This window comes from Phascolarctos cinereus, unplaced genomic scaffold (assembly GCF_003287225.1).
Source record: "Phascolarctos cinereus isolate Bilbo 61053 unplaced genomic scaffold, phaCin_HiC Scaffold_4;HRSCAF=312, whole genome shotgun sequence".
NCBI lineage: Eukaryota > Metazoa > Chordata > Mammalia > Diprotodontia > Phascolarctidae > Phascolarctos > Phascolarctos cinereus.
The window spans coordinates 253,978,382-253,991,474 of record NW_027555847.1 but is presented as its reverse complement, the minus strand read 5'-3'; the positions used below and the strand labels follow the sequence as shown (position 1 = coordinate 253,991,474).

The 13,093-nt window shown below is 36.9% G+C and overlaps 1 protein-coding gene across 1 annotated transcript in view; it reads right to left on the bottom strand.

Annotated features, from left to right (window-relative positions):
• Nucleotides 1–13,093, bottom strand: part of AOPEP (aminopeptidase O (putative)) — a 498,190-nt gene that overhangs the window by 215,011 nt on the left and 270,086 nt on the right. Inside the window, 2 exon segments of the mRNA XM_020971658.2 lie at nt 1,500–1,607; nt 2,566–2,668. Coding sequence (XP_020827317.1) covers nt 1,500–1,607; nt 2,566–2,668 — 211 coding nt within the window.

The window sequence follows — 13,093 nt, the reverse complement described above, 5'->3', positions numbered from 1 at the left end:
AAAGATATGTTCATTGTCAAAGCACCCAATAACCTTTTTTCAATCCTTATCCTTGAACTTTATGCAGCACTAGACACAACATACCACCCTTTCCCTCTGGATGTACTCCCCTCTCAGGGTTTTTGTGACCCTGCTCCATCTTGATTCCCCCACTACCTCTTTAGCTCCCCCTTCTCAATCTCCTTTGCTGCCTTATAATTCATATCATACCCTCTAACTGTGATTGCATCCCAAGCCTCTACCCAAGGCCTTTTCTTTTATTTTTCTACAGTCACTCTCTCAGTGACTTCATCAGCTTCCATGGATTCAATAATCACTTCTATGCAGATGACTCAAAAATCTATATATCATAGGTCTATGTATCTATGTAAAAAAATCTACATATCTATAATCTATATATATCAAAATCCACTGTCATATTATCAACTTCATATTGGACATCTTAAGATTTCTTTCAAACTCAACTTGTCCCAAACCTACTACTTTTCCAAGTTTCCCTGTTTATTTCAAGAGCACCAATATCCTTCTAATCACTAAATCCTCCTCAACTCCTCATTCTCCTTTACTTCACATTTTGAATTAGTTGCCAAATTTGTCAACTCTCTCTCCAAAACATTTTTTGCTCTTGTCCCCTTTTCTCCAAACACAGGGCCACCACCCTAACTCAGGTCATCTGTTTTTCACATTATTACAATAGCGTCCTAATTGGTCTTCCTACCTCACGTCTCTCTCCTCTCCGATTTACTCTCCACCATGTTGCCATATAAAATTCTAAAGCCCAGCTGAGCACTCCTCTGCTCAGAAAATTTCAGTGGTTCCTTATTACCTCTAGTATCCAATGTAAATTCCTTGATTTGGCATTGAAAGCCATTTGCAACCTGGCTTCAATCTATCTTTCTGGATTATTACACATTACTCCTTTTCACATATTCTACTTTCCAGCCAAAGAGGCCTTTTTGCTGTTCCCCATGTAGAACACTCCAGTTCCTATCTCTGAGCCTTTGCATAGTCTGTCCACTATGCCTGGAAAGCACTTCTTCCTCACTTTTTATCTCTTAGAATCCCTACTTCCTTCAAAGCATATTGTACACTGAGCATAAGCTCTCCTACACGAGTCCTTCCCATGTCCCCTTAGCTGCTAGTCCTTCTCCCTAGGACTTAACCTGTATTTATTTTGTATATACATACATGTTTATATGTTGTCTTCCCTGACACTTGAGGGCAACAATTACTTTACTTTTTGTCTTTACAGCCCCAGTGCCTATAACTGTGCCTGGTACATAGTAGGCACTTATTAAATATGTACTGATTGAAGGATCTTCTAGTATTGTAACATGAGCAACTGTGACAAAATTGTTGGGGCATAAATTTTGGATAATTTTCCTGAGTTCATTCCTCTAAATTATTGAGATTGCAAGCATTTCAACAATGAAATTAAAAAAAATTTTCCCACATTTTGGAGGTGGAGAAAAAAGCAAATATGAGTTACAATAACTTACCTGAGAAAGAATCAATTGTCCATGGAATTTGCGTACAAATTTTCTTAAAAATGAGAAATACATTTCTTCTCCAAGCCTACTGGCTAGAAACCGCAGAAGAAAATAGCCCTATGAAAAATAAATACTAAAAATAAAGAAGATGCCAATGGTTATCATATCAAAAAAATATTTATATAGTGGACTCCAAGCTATCTGCTAGTGAATTATAATTATTTTGGTTTATCCATGACAAATCTTTAGACATAGCCCATGCTAATCATAAGTGTTTGTAATTGTAAGGTCCATTTTGATTACAAAGTTCTTTACATACTCATTTATTCCTCAGAACAAAATGGCATGTAGTGAAAATGTTATTATTCCCATTTCACAGATGAAAAAATTGAGGCTCAGAGCTCACATTCACAAAGTTGTTCAGTGACAATGCTAGGATTAGAACCTAGGTGTTCTGACTCCCAGGTAGTGCTCTATTAACTTACACCTGAACCTGGAGGTTTCACCAATATGAGGCAAGACATTAGGTTATGGCTGCTATATGTCCTACTTATTTATTAACAATACAAGCTGCTTTTCTCTTTTTCTGTATGCAGCCTCATAGTTCAGTATGCTTTTGAAGGAAAGGAAATTTAAGGGCCCTTCCTCACATACTGGCTTAGTAACATGGAAGCTTTTGTTAAAGCCCAAGTTATTCCTGGAAGCTTTTGTTAAAGCCCAAGTTATTCCTGTCTCCAGACTGTTGCTTTATACTAGCCTGAAGGGATGTTGGTCAAACCTGATATAAACAGGAAGCATGAAAGAAGAGTAAAGGGCTAGAAGAAATTGGACAGTTTTTCAGGATTTTTTTGGTCAGATCTTCACAATATAGTTTCCTTTTAGATTATGAAATGTTTCAATGCCTGTAGTATCAGATGCATCCTTACTCCAATGCAATTACGAAGAAGTATTCCAAATCCAAATAGAAGTAATTTTTTTGGATTATCATATGACTTCCTTTATTATGATGTGATCTAAAGTTATTATACTGATAAAATACAATAATTTTGGTGTTATAGAACTTGAACACTCTTACCTTCAAATAATGGACTTGCATGAAGATCTTTTCTGGATTAAGACCGTATTTGACAACTGAAGCTCCAGACTCACTCACTTGTCCTGTTTCTTCTCTATTGGGTCTATTATTGAAAGGTGGAAAAAGCACTTTATTATTTTCCTTGCACAAATACTGTCTCATCTCTTGAAAGCCTTGCTCACCAGGGTCTTCATTTGTTTGTCACTACAATTTTTTCAACATTTTAAAATACACTGCCTGATCAAGAAAAGATTCATATTTGGGTGACAACCTGTGGCTATTTTTTTTTTACATAAGTTGACATAATTATCAAGGTTCAAGCTAGACAAGACCTCACCAAATTTTAAGTTCTGCTTCTTTTGTTGTAGAACCTCTATTATTTTGATGCCTCCACAAATTCTGACTCTGATGTCTCCCCACCTATCATACAGAGGTAACCCTGGGTTCTCAAACACATAACTTACAGCATACTATAAGCTTAGGCAATTCTCACAATGACAAAAAGGCTTCAACTAGGATTCTGGCAGAAGACTGCCTACTAAGGATCAGCCTCATTAAGCAAGGAAAACATCATTGCCAGTACACTTACTATTCGGTACTGAATTCTTTACCTATGCCAACCAATGATATAAAGAAAAATGCAAGATGGTCCTCAGTCCTGTGTAGCACCTTCTGATACCTCAATGGGGGGGGGGTAGTGTGTCAGGAAAGGAGTACAAAAAATTTTAAGTGGTAAGGGACCATGGAAGTCATATAATCTAACTCCTTGTTTTATAAATGAAGGAATTGAAGAGAAGCTAAGTGACTTGACCAAATAAAGACATTTAATAAGCTGGACTGTAAATCCACTACTTATTCTACTCTACCACAGCAGAGGGTACTAAGGATTGAACATTTTTTTAAAAAATGGGTTAGAAATATTAATGTCTCTATTTGTCCTCTAAATGTCCGCCTTGCCCAATGACCAGAGGAGGAACCAGATTGTATCAATCTTCACCATCTTAATATACACAAAACTATAAGAAAGCAGGAAATTGCAGCTAAATGGAAGAATGGCCAACAGGTCTCTATGGACAGGAAAATAGAGAATTTGACATCTATTTTATAGAGAGCCCCAAAATGGTAAGAGACATCATTTTTATGGGACGTGGTGATCTTGTATTACATTTCACATAAGGATTTTCCAAAGCAAAGGTATCACACACAGCCTGCAACACTCCCGAGTGTAGCTGGAACCAGATTAAAATATAATTATGAAATATTTAACAAAATAAATAAAAATACAATAGAGCAAAGATAATGTTCATGTATGTATAGGTTTTCTAAGTCAATTTGTAGCCTACAGGGATCTTTACATGCAATTAAGTGGCTCAGTTTCTATTTGAGTTTGAAACAACAATTCTAAAGGACTACCATTAAAATAATTGCAGCATATACACTGGCATCCATTGCAGAGAATGATGTAGCAGAGAAATTTTATGAAGTATTTGGTAAGATACTCCAAATTAAATCAACATATACACTGATGTTCATTATCTTGAATGCTAAGGGAGGAACAGGTAAGGAAAATAAATTAGAAAACATGGATCAGTAATAAGGTTTGAGAGATGCCAGAGGCTCACAGATTACAGATTACAAAGGCTCATGGAAGCTAATATGCTTTATATCATGAATATTTTCTTTAAGAAAAGAATTGGTAGGCACTGAACATAACAAACAAAAAATGAAATTGATTGTATTTTATGACAGGAAATGAATTATTGCTCATGTAAGAATTAGCTGTCTTTGTACAATCAGATCACTGACCTAATAAAGCAAAGATTAAAATCAATACAAAGCTAGGAGAATAAAAATGAGGAAAAGATAAGGCATACTATTAAAATAGGTCAATTCTAATCTATTCAAATTAGTTTCTGATAACAAAAAAGTAGACAGTGAGCTACAATAGAGGGCAGACAATAAACTATAATAATTTCATTCAGAAGTTTAGCCACTGAAAATCATTTTTTAACTATATGTAAATTTTCATAGCTAAGTTACCAAAAGAACCTAGAAAGCACCGTAGTCAGAAAGTCCATGAATTACCTCCTATGGGAAAAGAGATAGCAACCAAAAGCAATACCAGTTTAGAATGTAAACTGTCTTGAAAAATCTTATGCAGGAAACGATTACAGTCATTATCAATGTCATTTCTGTTTTCCATTTCCTATTTTTGAGTTCGATTGCTTCTTCAGGTAATTCGGAGTGAAGGCATTTTAACTGTATTTCACATCTTTTTCTCATTATTATTTCTTTCTGATTTTTTCTTTTTCTAATAATTCTGATTGTTGTTCTAATGACTGAAGGTCTAACTGTGCACAGACAGCTGATTCAAAGATAATTCATACATCAAAAACAATTTTTTTTCCTTTCTTTCAAAATGTAACCTATTTTGTCCTTCTTGGTATTATTTGATACTCACCTAGCCACACCAATGCTCTTTTCTAAGAAAGTGTTTATGGCATAGAAGAAGCATGAGGTTTTTGCATAATCTACAAGCGTTTGGACTTTATTATTCCTTCTTCCTAAACTATATTTTCCCATATGTTTCTAGCCATTCTTACCTTTTCCTCTTTTTGCACTGAAGTCATCAAGCACTAAAATATATGTTGAATTAATCTGGAGGATCTTACCAAGTTCTTCATAGAGTTTCTCTACCATTAGCAACTAATGTTGGCACAGAAGCTACAGTTATTTTCAGGGGAGAAATGCATGTATTTATCATTAGTACTACATGAAATGATGAATAAGTATGCCATGACATGATATTTCTTATTGCCTTTGGGTATATGCTAAAACCCAGTCCTCTACTTCTTTTGTTTGCCTCTCCAGGAACTATCCTTCTGTTTAGATGGATTTCTCCCAGTTCTCCATTTCTCCTAGTTTCTTTATAGCACTAATGTCAAGATTGATAGGATTCAGCTTCTTTAGCAATAAGACAGATGTCAAAGGCAACATGAGGCTAGAATATAAACTCATTTGTAAAATATTATGAAGAAAGATGAAAGATAATTATGAGCAACGTATCATAAAGTAGAGAGGAGCAGAATATAAAGCTAGTTTATTTTTTTAAAATTAAATTATATATTTTCAATTAGCAAAAATCTATCTTCTTTCCCTCCCAACCCAACACAACAAAAAATGAAAGTAAAAATAAAGCCCCTATTATAAACATGTATAGTCAAGCAAAACAAATTTCCTCATTGGCCATGTTCCTCCTCTCACCCACTCCTATACATACATATGTCTCATTTTGCATTCTGAGACTTTCACCTCTCTGTCAGGGTATGGATAGCATGTTTGCATCGTTAGTCCTCAAGAACAGTCATTAGTAATTATGTTTATCAGATTTACTAAGTCTTTCAAAGTTGTTTGTATTACAGTATTGTTGTTATTGTATAAATTGGTCTGGATCTGCTCACTTCACACTGCAACAGTTCATATAAGTTTTCTGAGATTTCTCTGAAACCATCCCCTTAATTATTTCTTACAGCATAATAGTATTCCATCATATTATAAAGCATAACTTGTTTAGCCAGTCTCCAAATGATAGGCATCCCTTCAGATTCCAATTCTTTGCCACCTCAAAAAAAGTTATAAATATTTTTTTACAGTACATCCTTAGAATTTGTTTTCCTTAGAACTAAATCCTCCCTTAATCTACTATACCTCTAATTCTCCTTTCTTCTCTTTCCTTTCTATTCGTCTGTTGAGTAAAATACATTTCTGTACCCACCTCTGTATGTTTTTCCTTTCTCAAAGCAGTTCAGATAAGAGTGAGACTGAAGTATCAGTCATGCCCCCTCACCCTTTCCAGATTGTTTTTATTGACTTGTATTTGCCCATCTGGATTATATGAGATAACATGATTATTTTCTCTAACCTTCCTTTTCCTTCCCCTCCAATGTATTCCATTCTCCTATCTTTTAAGATTATCAAGACCTAACAGAAACACTCCCAGGTTTTCTGTCTAATTAAAATACTTCTATGACCCCTGAAGATGATAGGATTTAAAGAGGACACATGTATCATCTCACCATATTAGAATGTAAGCAGTTTATCCTTGTCTAGTTCCTTATGGTTGTCTGAAATTGAAGGTTTCTACAAAACTCTGGGTCTTCTCAGGAATGCTTGGAAGTCTTCCACCTTATTAGAGGTCCATTTTCTCCCTGTAGTATTATACTCAAGTTGTGCTTGTTAAGTTATTCTTAATTGTTTGCTTGTATCCTTTACCTTCTGGAATATCATATTACAAATTCTCTCTCTTTAATGTTGGCAGCTGCTGAACTGTGTATTATCTACATCGTAGCTTCTTAGTACTTGAATTTTTTTTGTTTCTGGCTGCTTGCAGTGTTTTTTTTTCTTTGGCCTGGAAGATCTAGATTTTGGCTATAATGTTCATGGAAGTTTTCATTTTGGGGTTTCTTTATGAAAGTGACTGGTGGATCCATTCTAGTTCCACTTTGCCCTCGGTTCTAAGAGGCATGGAAGTTTCCCTTTATGATTTGTTTATTTCTTTTTAGTTTTCAACATTCACTTCCACAAGATTTTCTCCCCATCTTGTCTCTCCCCCCACCCCAAGATGGAGTACATTCTGAATATCCCCTTCCCCCAATCTGCTCTCCTTTCTATCCTCCTCGCCCCAGGACCGCCACCTACAACTGTGACCCAGATCCAAGCACAGGCAAAGCAAGAGATTCCTGCCTCAGCACCAGCTAAGAGATCCCTGCAACCCCCTCTGATCAGCCACTCGATTCCCCCTTAGTCTGTGGGCTGAGAGCTCTGGAAGCAGCTGCCACCCCAGGGCTGCTCTGGGACTGGGGCTGGGACCGAGCTTCTCTCTCACCATGGTTACAGACCTTTCCTACTGACCTTCTAAGTTGTTTTGGCATTTGTGGTTTGGGAAGTCTGGAAACTGCCACAGGTGCCCGTGATTCACTGCCGAGGCCTGCTCCAGGTTTGCACCCATGCTGAACTGTGCTCCTCTCCCATCCTGGTGCAAAAGACCTTTTCAATTAACCATCCAGGTTGTCTTGGGATGGAAATTTGTTTTACTCTGGGTTTTTTTGGGTTCTACTGCTCTACAGTTTCTTTAGAGCCATTTTTTACAGGTATTTGGAGGGGTTTCCCTTTTATGATTTTTTGAAATGTGATTTCTAGGCTACATTTTTGGTCATGATTTTCAGGTAGTCCAATAATAATAATAATAATTATTATTATGTGTGTGTGCATATGTATATGCACACGTCTCCTACAATTCTTTTCCGATCAGTTGTTTTTGCTAATGGATACCTTTTATTTTTTTCTGTCTCTTGTTTCAATATTTCTTGTTGTCTCATGGCATTATTAGCTTCTATTTGTCCATGCCCATTTTCAGGGAGCTTATTGTTTCGCTAAGATTTTATACCTCTTACGCCAAGCTAGTAATTCCTTTTCCAATTATTTTTTAGCTTTCATTTCTTTTCCAACTTTTCTTCTTGCACTCTCATTTCATTTCACATTTTAACTCTTTTTCAATCTCGTTTCATCTCTTCCAGAAATTCTATTTGAATTTTTGCCCAACCTTTGTTTTGCTTTGAGGCACTGCTTGTGGATGATCTGGAGTCATTCTCTTCTTCTGGGTGTGTTGAGAGCCCCTTTTACCATACTAACTTCTTTCTGGTGGAATTCCTTATTTGTTTACTAATTCTTCCAGCTTATTTCCTGACTTCAGATTTTATGCTAAGGCCAGGCTCTGTACATTTCTGGTTCTGTTGCTTCTTTCTTGGTATATTAAGTGTTGCGTTATTCTAGACTCTCAGTAATAGCTCAGGCTGCAAGATTTCAGTTCTCCCAAAGTGGTCTATCTGATCCAGGACAAATCTAATTGCTTCCTTCTGGTCTGAGCTCTGCAAATTCCTGGCCTAGGTGTGGGTCTAAGAAACAGTGGACTGCTGCTAGACTCATCTACTATTAACTAATTGGAAAGCTCTGCTGGTTCAGTGACCAAACTGTAGATTTCCCTTTTGGTCGCCCTGGTTATTCCTTTGCAGGCTTCAAACTGGGCTAAAAGCTAGAACTGATACCCTGCACTGCTCTTGAGCTGCACCGCTATTGTTTGCTTCTGAACTCATTCTTCTTAGGACAAATTCCAGGACCTGCTACCACTCCTTATCCTGGCAAGCCTCCCCTGGGAACAGGTATCTTCTTCATGCCCTGAATCTGTAACCTCAAACTGAGTAGTGGGTAATAAAGTTGCTAGCTGGCACCTGTTCCTGCACCCTGAATAGGTACAGGCTCTTCCATGCTGGATGTGGGACCAACCCCTTCTTACCCTGGCTCACAGCCTCCTTTGGCTGGAATGCTTTGCACAATGCACTCCTGGCCAGACCTCATCTCTATTGTCCACAAAACTCTGTCTGTTTGACTATACTGACCAGTCCTGAAAAAATGATTCACTGTGACTTTTTCATCGACTTCTCCATCAGGATTCAGCCTTGTGCATTTTCTAGATCTGTTTGGGGGTATGGAGGAAATGAACTACATTTCCTGCTACTATGCCATCTTGGCTCAGCCTTCCATATAAAACCAATTTTTTAAGAAGCTTTTCAAGATATCTAACTCAACCTGCTTTTATTAATTGCAGTCATATAGTGAAGTAAGCAGAACCAGGAGGACAGTTCCTACAATAACAACATTTTTAACATGAACAACTTTGAAAGACTCCCCTCCACATTCTCTGTGATCCAGTGACAATGGCATCCTTGCTGTTCCTTGCACTTAACACTCTATCTCCCAACTCAATGCACTCTGAATGACTGTCCTACATGCTTGGAACTCTCTCCTTCATTGCTATTTTCTGGCTTCCCTCAAGGCCCAGCTAAAATCCTACCTTCTACAAGGACCCCTCCCTGATCCCCCTTAATGTTAGTGCCTCCCCTCTATTGTTACCTCCAATTTGTTCTCTATTTTGTTTGTACATAGTTTTTCACATGTTGCCTCCCCATTAGACTATGAGATCCTTGATAGCAGAGATTGCTTTTTGCCTTTGTTTGTATCCTCAGCACATAGCACAGGACATAATAAATGCTTATTGCCTTGACTTAGAACTCTGACCAACACAATGACCATCCATGACTCCAGAGGACCAATGTTGAAGGACAACAGCCATCTACTAACAAAGAAGTGATATACTCAATATGCAGGATGAGATATATACATTTTTGGACATGGCCAATGTAGAAATTTTTTTACTTTTTATGTATTTTTGCTATGGTTTTGTTTTTCTTTCTTTTCTTTCCCCAGGGGCAGAGGAGAGGGAGACAGGAGGAAAAGAAATGCTTATTAATTGAAAAAATAAAATGTAATTTTAAAAAGCCTTAATAAATATTAACATAAGCACATTCATCTCATGGGCATTCAAGGATGAAAAAAATGATGAATACCAAGAGAAGAAAAATAGAGAAAAAATTATAGAAACCATTTTAACCAACTTTTCTCTATCAAGCATGGAATCACCGTGCTTATAATCTAACATCATGGACCTTGATGTGCTTATTACAGAGGAGATAGAAATGGGCACTAAAGAGAACAAATACCGGAAAGCAGTCAAATTAGATTGTGTTACATATATATGTGCCATGTATACATACATATTATATACACATTTACATTTTTTATATTAAATATTTGCATATAATATGATCTATGCTTAAGGGAACACAATAGTGAAGTCATTAAGGGACAAAATGTGACCAAAAGGATATCAATATCTACTGATCTATATGCCTATCTTATCTGTACAAAGAATTCTGAGAGTCATCTATACATGAAAGGAGGGCTTCCTCAACAAGAGCATTAGTAAGGAACAAGAAGGTTTTTGAAGTGATATTAAACAATGGACCTCATCTTTGCCATTTCACAATCAACTGCAAGATATAGAGAATATATAATCTTACTGTTGATTATGAAAAAGCACTGGATCCAAGAAAACCCAAAATCCAACATGCAGACTTTTATGATGCCTCCCATCCTTACATAAAAATCATTCAAAATTGCTTGAAAAAATAAAAGACCAGAAATAACCTTGTTTAATGACCCTCTGATAATAAACACCAGGTTTAACATAAAACAGCAAGATGGATGCTTGCCAAAAGCATTTGCCACCATGATGGAGGAGAGTCAACAGAGTTCAGGTTGAAGAAGAATTCCCTATGGATGATGAGGTCCTTCAGATAGATGTTCCTGTTACAGAAGATATAGTACTAATTTCATCAAGTTCCAGAACACTGCAGAGCCTCTTGGAAGAGATCTGTAATCACTCAAAGGAGTTTTACCTATCCATCCACAAAGAAGCATCAAGTGGATGGAGAATGTCTATTATGCAAATTTCAACATGCATATGGATCTATTTCCTACAGAGCTTCTCCAACAGCAAGTGTAAGCAAGTACAGATAGCACCAGGATTAAACGAGAGAAGAGTGCGCTGGATTGCCTTTGAGAAATCATAAGGTTCTTTCACTGATCTGAAGCTTCTCATGAAAGCAAAGTACCATTTTTTCAATACTAACATTTTACCTGACTTTTCTCATGAAGAACCAAAGATAACTATCACACAGAGTTCAATGGAAAGGCACACTGTGTCTGTAAAAATGCTGCAATATCCAACCAACAAAGATCTCCAAAGAATATGAGCAAAGGATAACATGAAAGAATTGGATGATAGGATGGAAGATGGGCTGCTCACATTCCAAGAGTGAATGAAACCAAACAAGCAGTTTTTCTTCTCTTGTATCTTCAAGATGCTGGGGGAAAGTGAGGAAGGCATAAAGTCTCTTCGATGGTCAGGCATAGATGAGGTGTGATCTGTACCACTGAATAGGACTCTTCAATCAATGAGATCACAGATCCATTTAAGTTGGAGAGGATGGAAAAGGGTGACCTAAGAGTATTAGTAATGTTGCTTCATAAAACAGAGAGAAGCAGTATGATGTAAAATCAGGTCAAGGGTTCTTGGCGAGAGTCCCAACTAAACAAAGAAATCACTAGGGCATTCAAGTGTGAAAATGGAAGGGGAACAAGATATAGAGGGAAAAGGGAAAATTCTGCAAAAATTTTTCTTCACCAAGGATAGTACCACATGTAATCAGTCTTAAATGTTCTTGTAGAAGAAGTAGAAAAGAGATTCATGCTTATTTCATTCTTTTCAGAAGAAAACACTACCATAAAGTATCTCCAACAATATGTCTCTCATGCATAAATCATAAGATGATCAATTTAGAGCAAGAAGGGACTTTTGAAACTGTCAAAGCAAGCTACCTCATTTTTCAGATGAGGAAACAAAGGCACAGCAAAGTCAAGAGACTTGCCCAAGGTCACGCAGTGAAGAAGTGTCTGAGGAAGGATCTGAACTTAGATCTTTTGGACTCAAGTGTAGCATTCTACCTATAATACAATCTAACTGCCACAGATACTATTATTCAAGATTCTTTGGAAGATATAAAACAAAATTATTTCTTACTGAATGAGTCTGTGATCATAAATATCAAGTGAGAAATCAAAACAGGGAGATGTATGTTTATCAAAAATGTCTGACACTATTATAGAGGAAATTCAGCACAGAGTCCAAATTTAAGAGGAATTTCCTATGGATGATGAAGTCTTCCAGAGAGCTCCCTGTTTGTAGATGACATTGTTCTGGTTGCATCAAGCCCTGGAAACCTGAAGAGATTTCTGGAAGAACTCCTATAACCACTAAAGAGAGTTTGAACTAACCATCTACATAAGATAAAAAATCTATGAAGAATACCTATTGCTCAGATTATGACATTCAAGTCAATGGACCAATTATCTTTAGATTAGTGTCTCTCTCTCTCTCTCTCTCTCTCTCTCTCTCTCTCTCTCTCTCACACACACACACACACACACACACACACACACACACACACAGAAAGAGAGAGACAGAGACAGAGACAGAGAGAGAGACAGAGAGAGAACATGCACAAAGGGATAATGAGTTGGGACTAGAATTAAATATGAGAAAAGAGAACTGAACTGCCTTTAGGAAACTGAAAAGCTCCTTTTGTGAACTCAAACTTCTAGAAACAAAGGCCCTATCATTTTAATATTAATTTTTCATCAATTTTGTTGCATAGATGTGAGTCATGGAACATTACAGTCTCTAAGGAATGACAAATGAGTTTCACACATAAGGCAATAGAAAGGTGCAGGGTAAATGAGAGCAGGCTGCAAAATACAACAAATTAAGAACTCTGAAGAAGAGATGGAATAAAGGATGTTAACAGTATATGAGTGAAAATTAAAATGAATTGCTCATGTGGCAAGAATGACGGATAAGTGGTGGAGAGCCCAAGGGCTTACAGCCATTTCTGTGAGACCAGTAATTAATAAAGGTCTCCCATACATTGGATAGAAGCCCTGTGGTGAATTTATGCGATGACAAGCACAAGAGTGATACAGTATGAACTGATATGGCACTTTAGATCTGCAA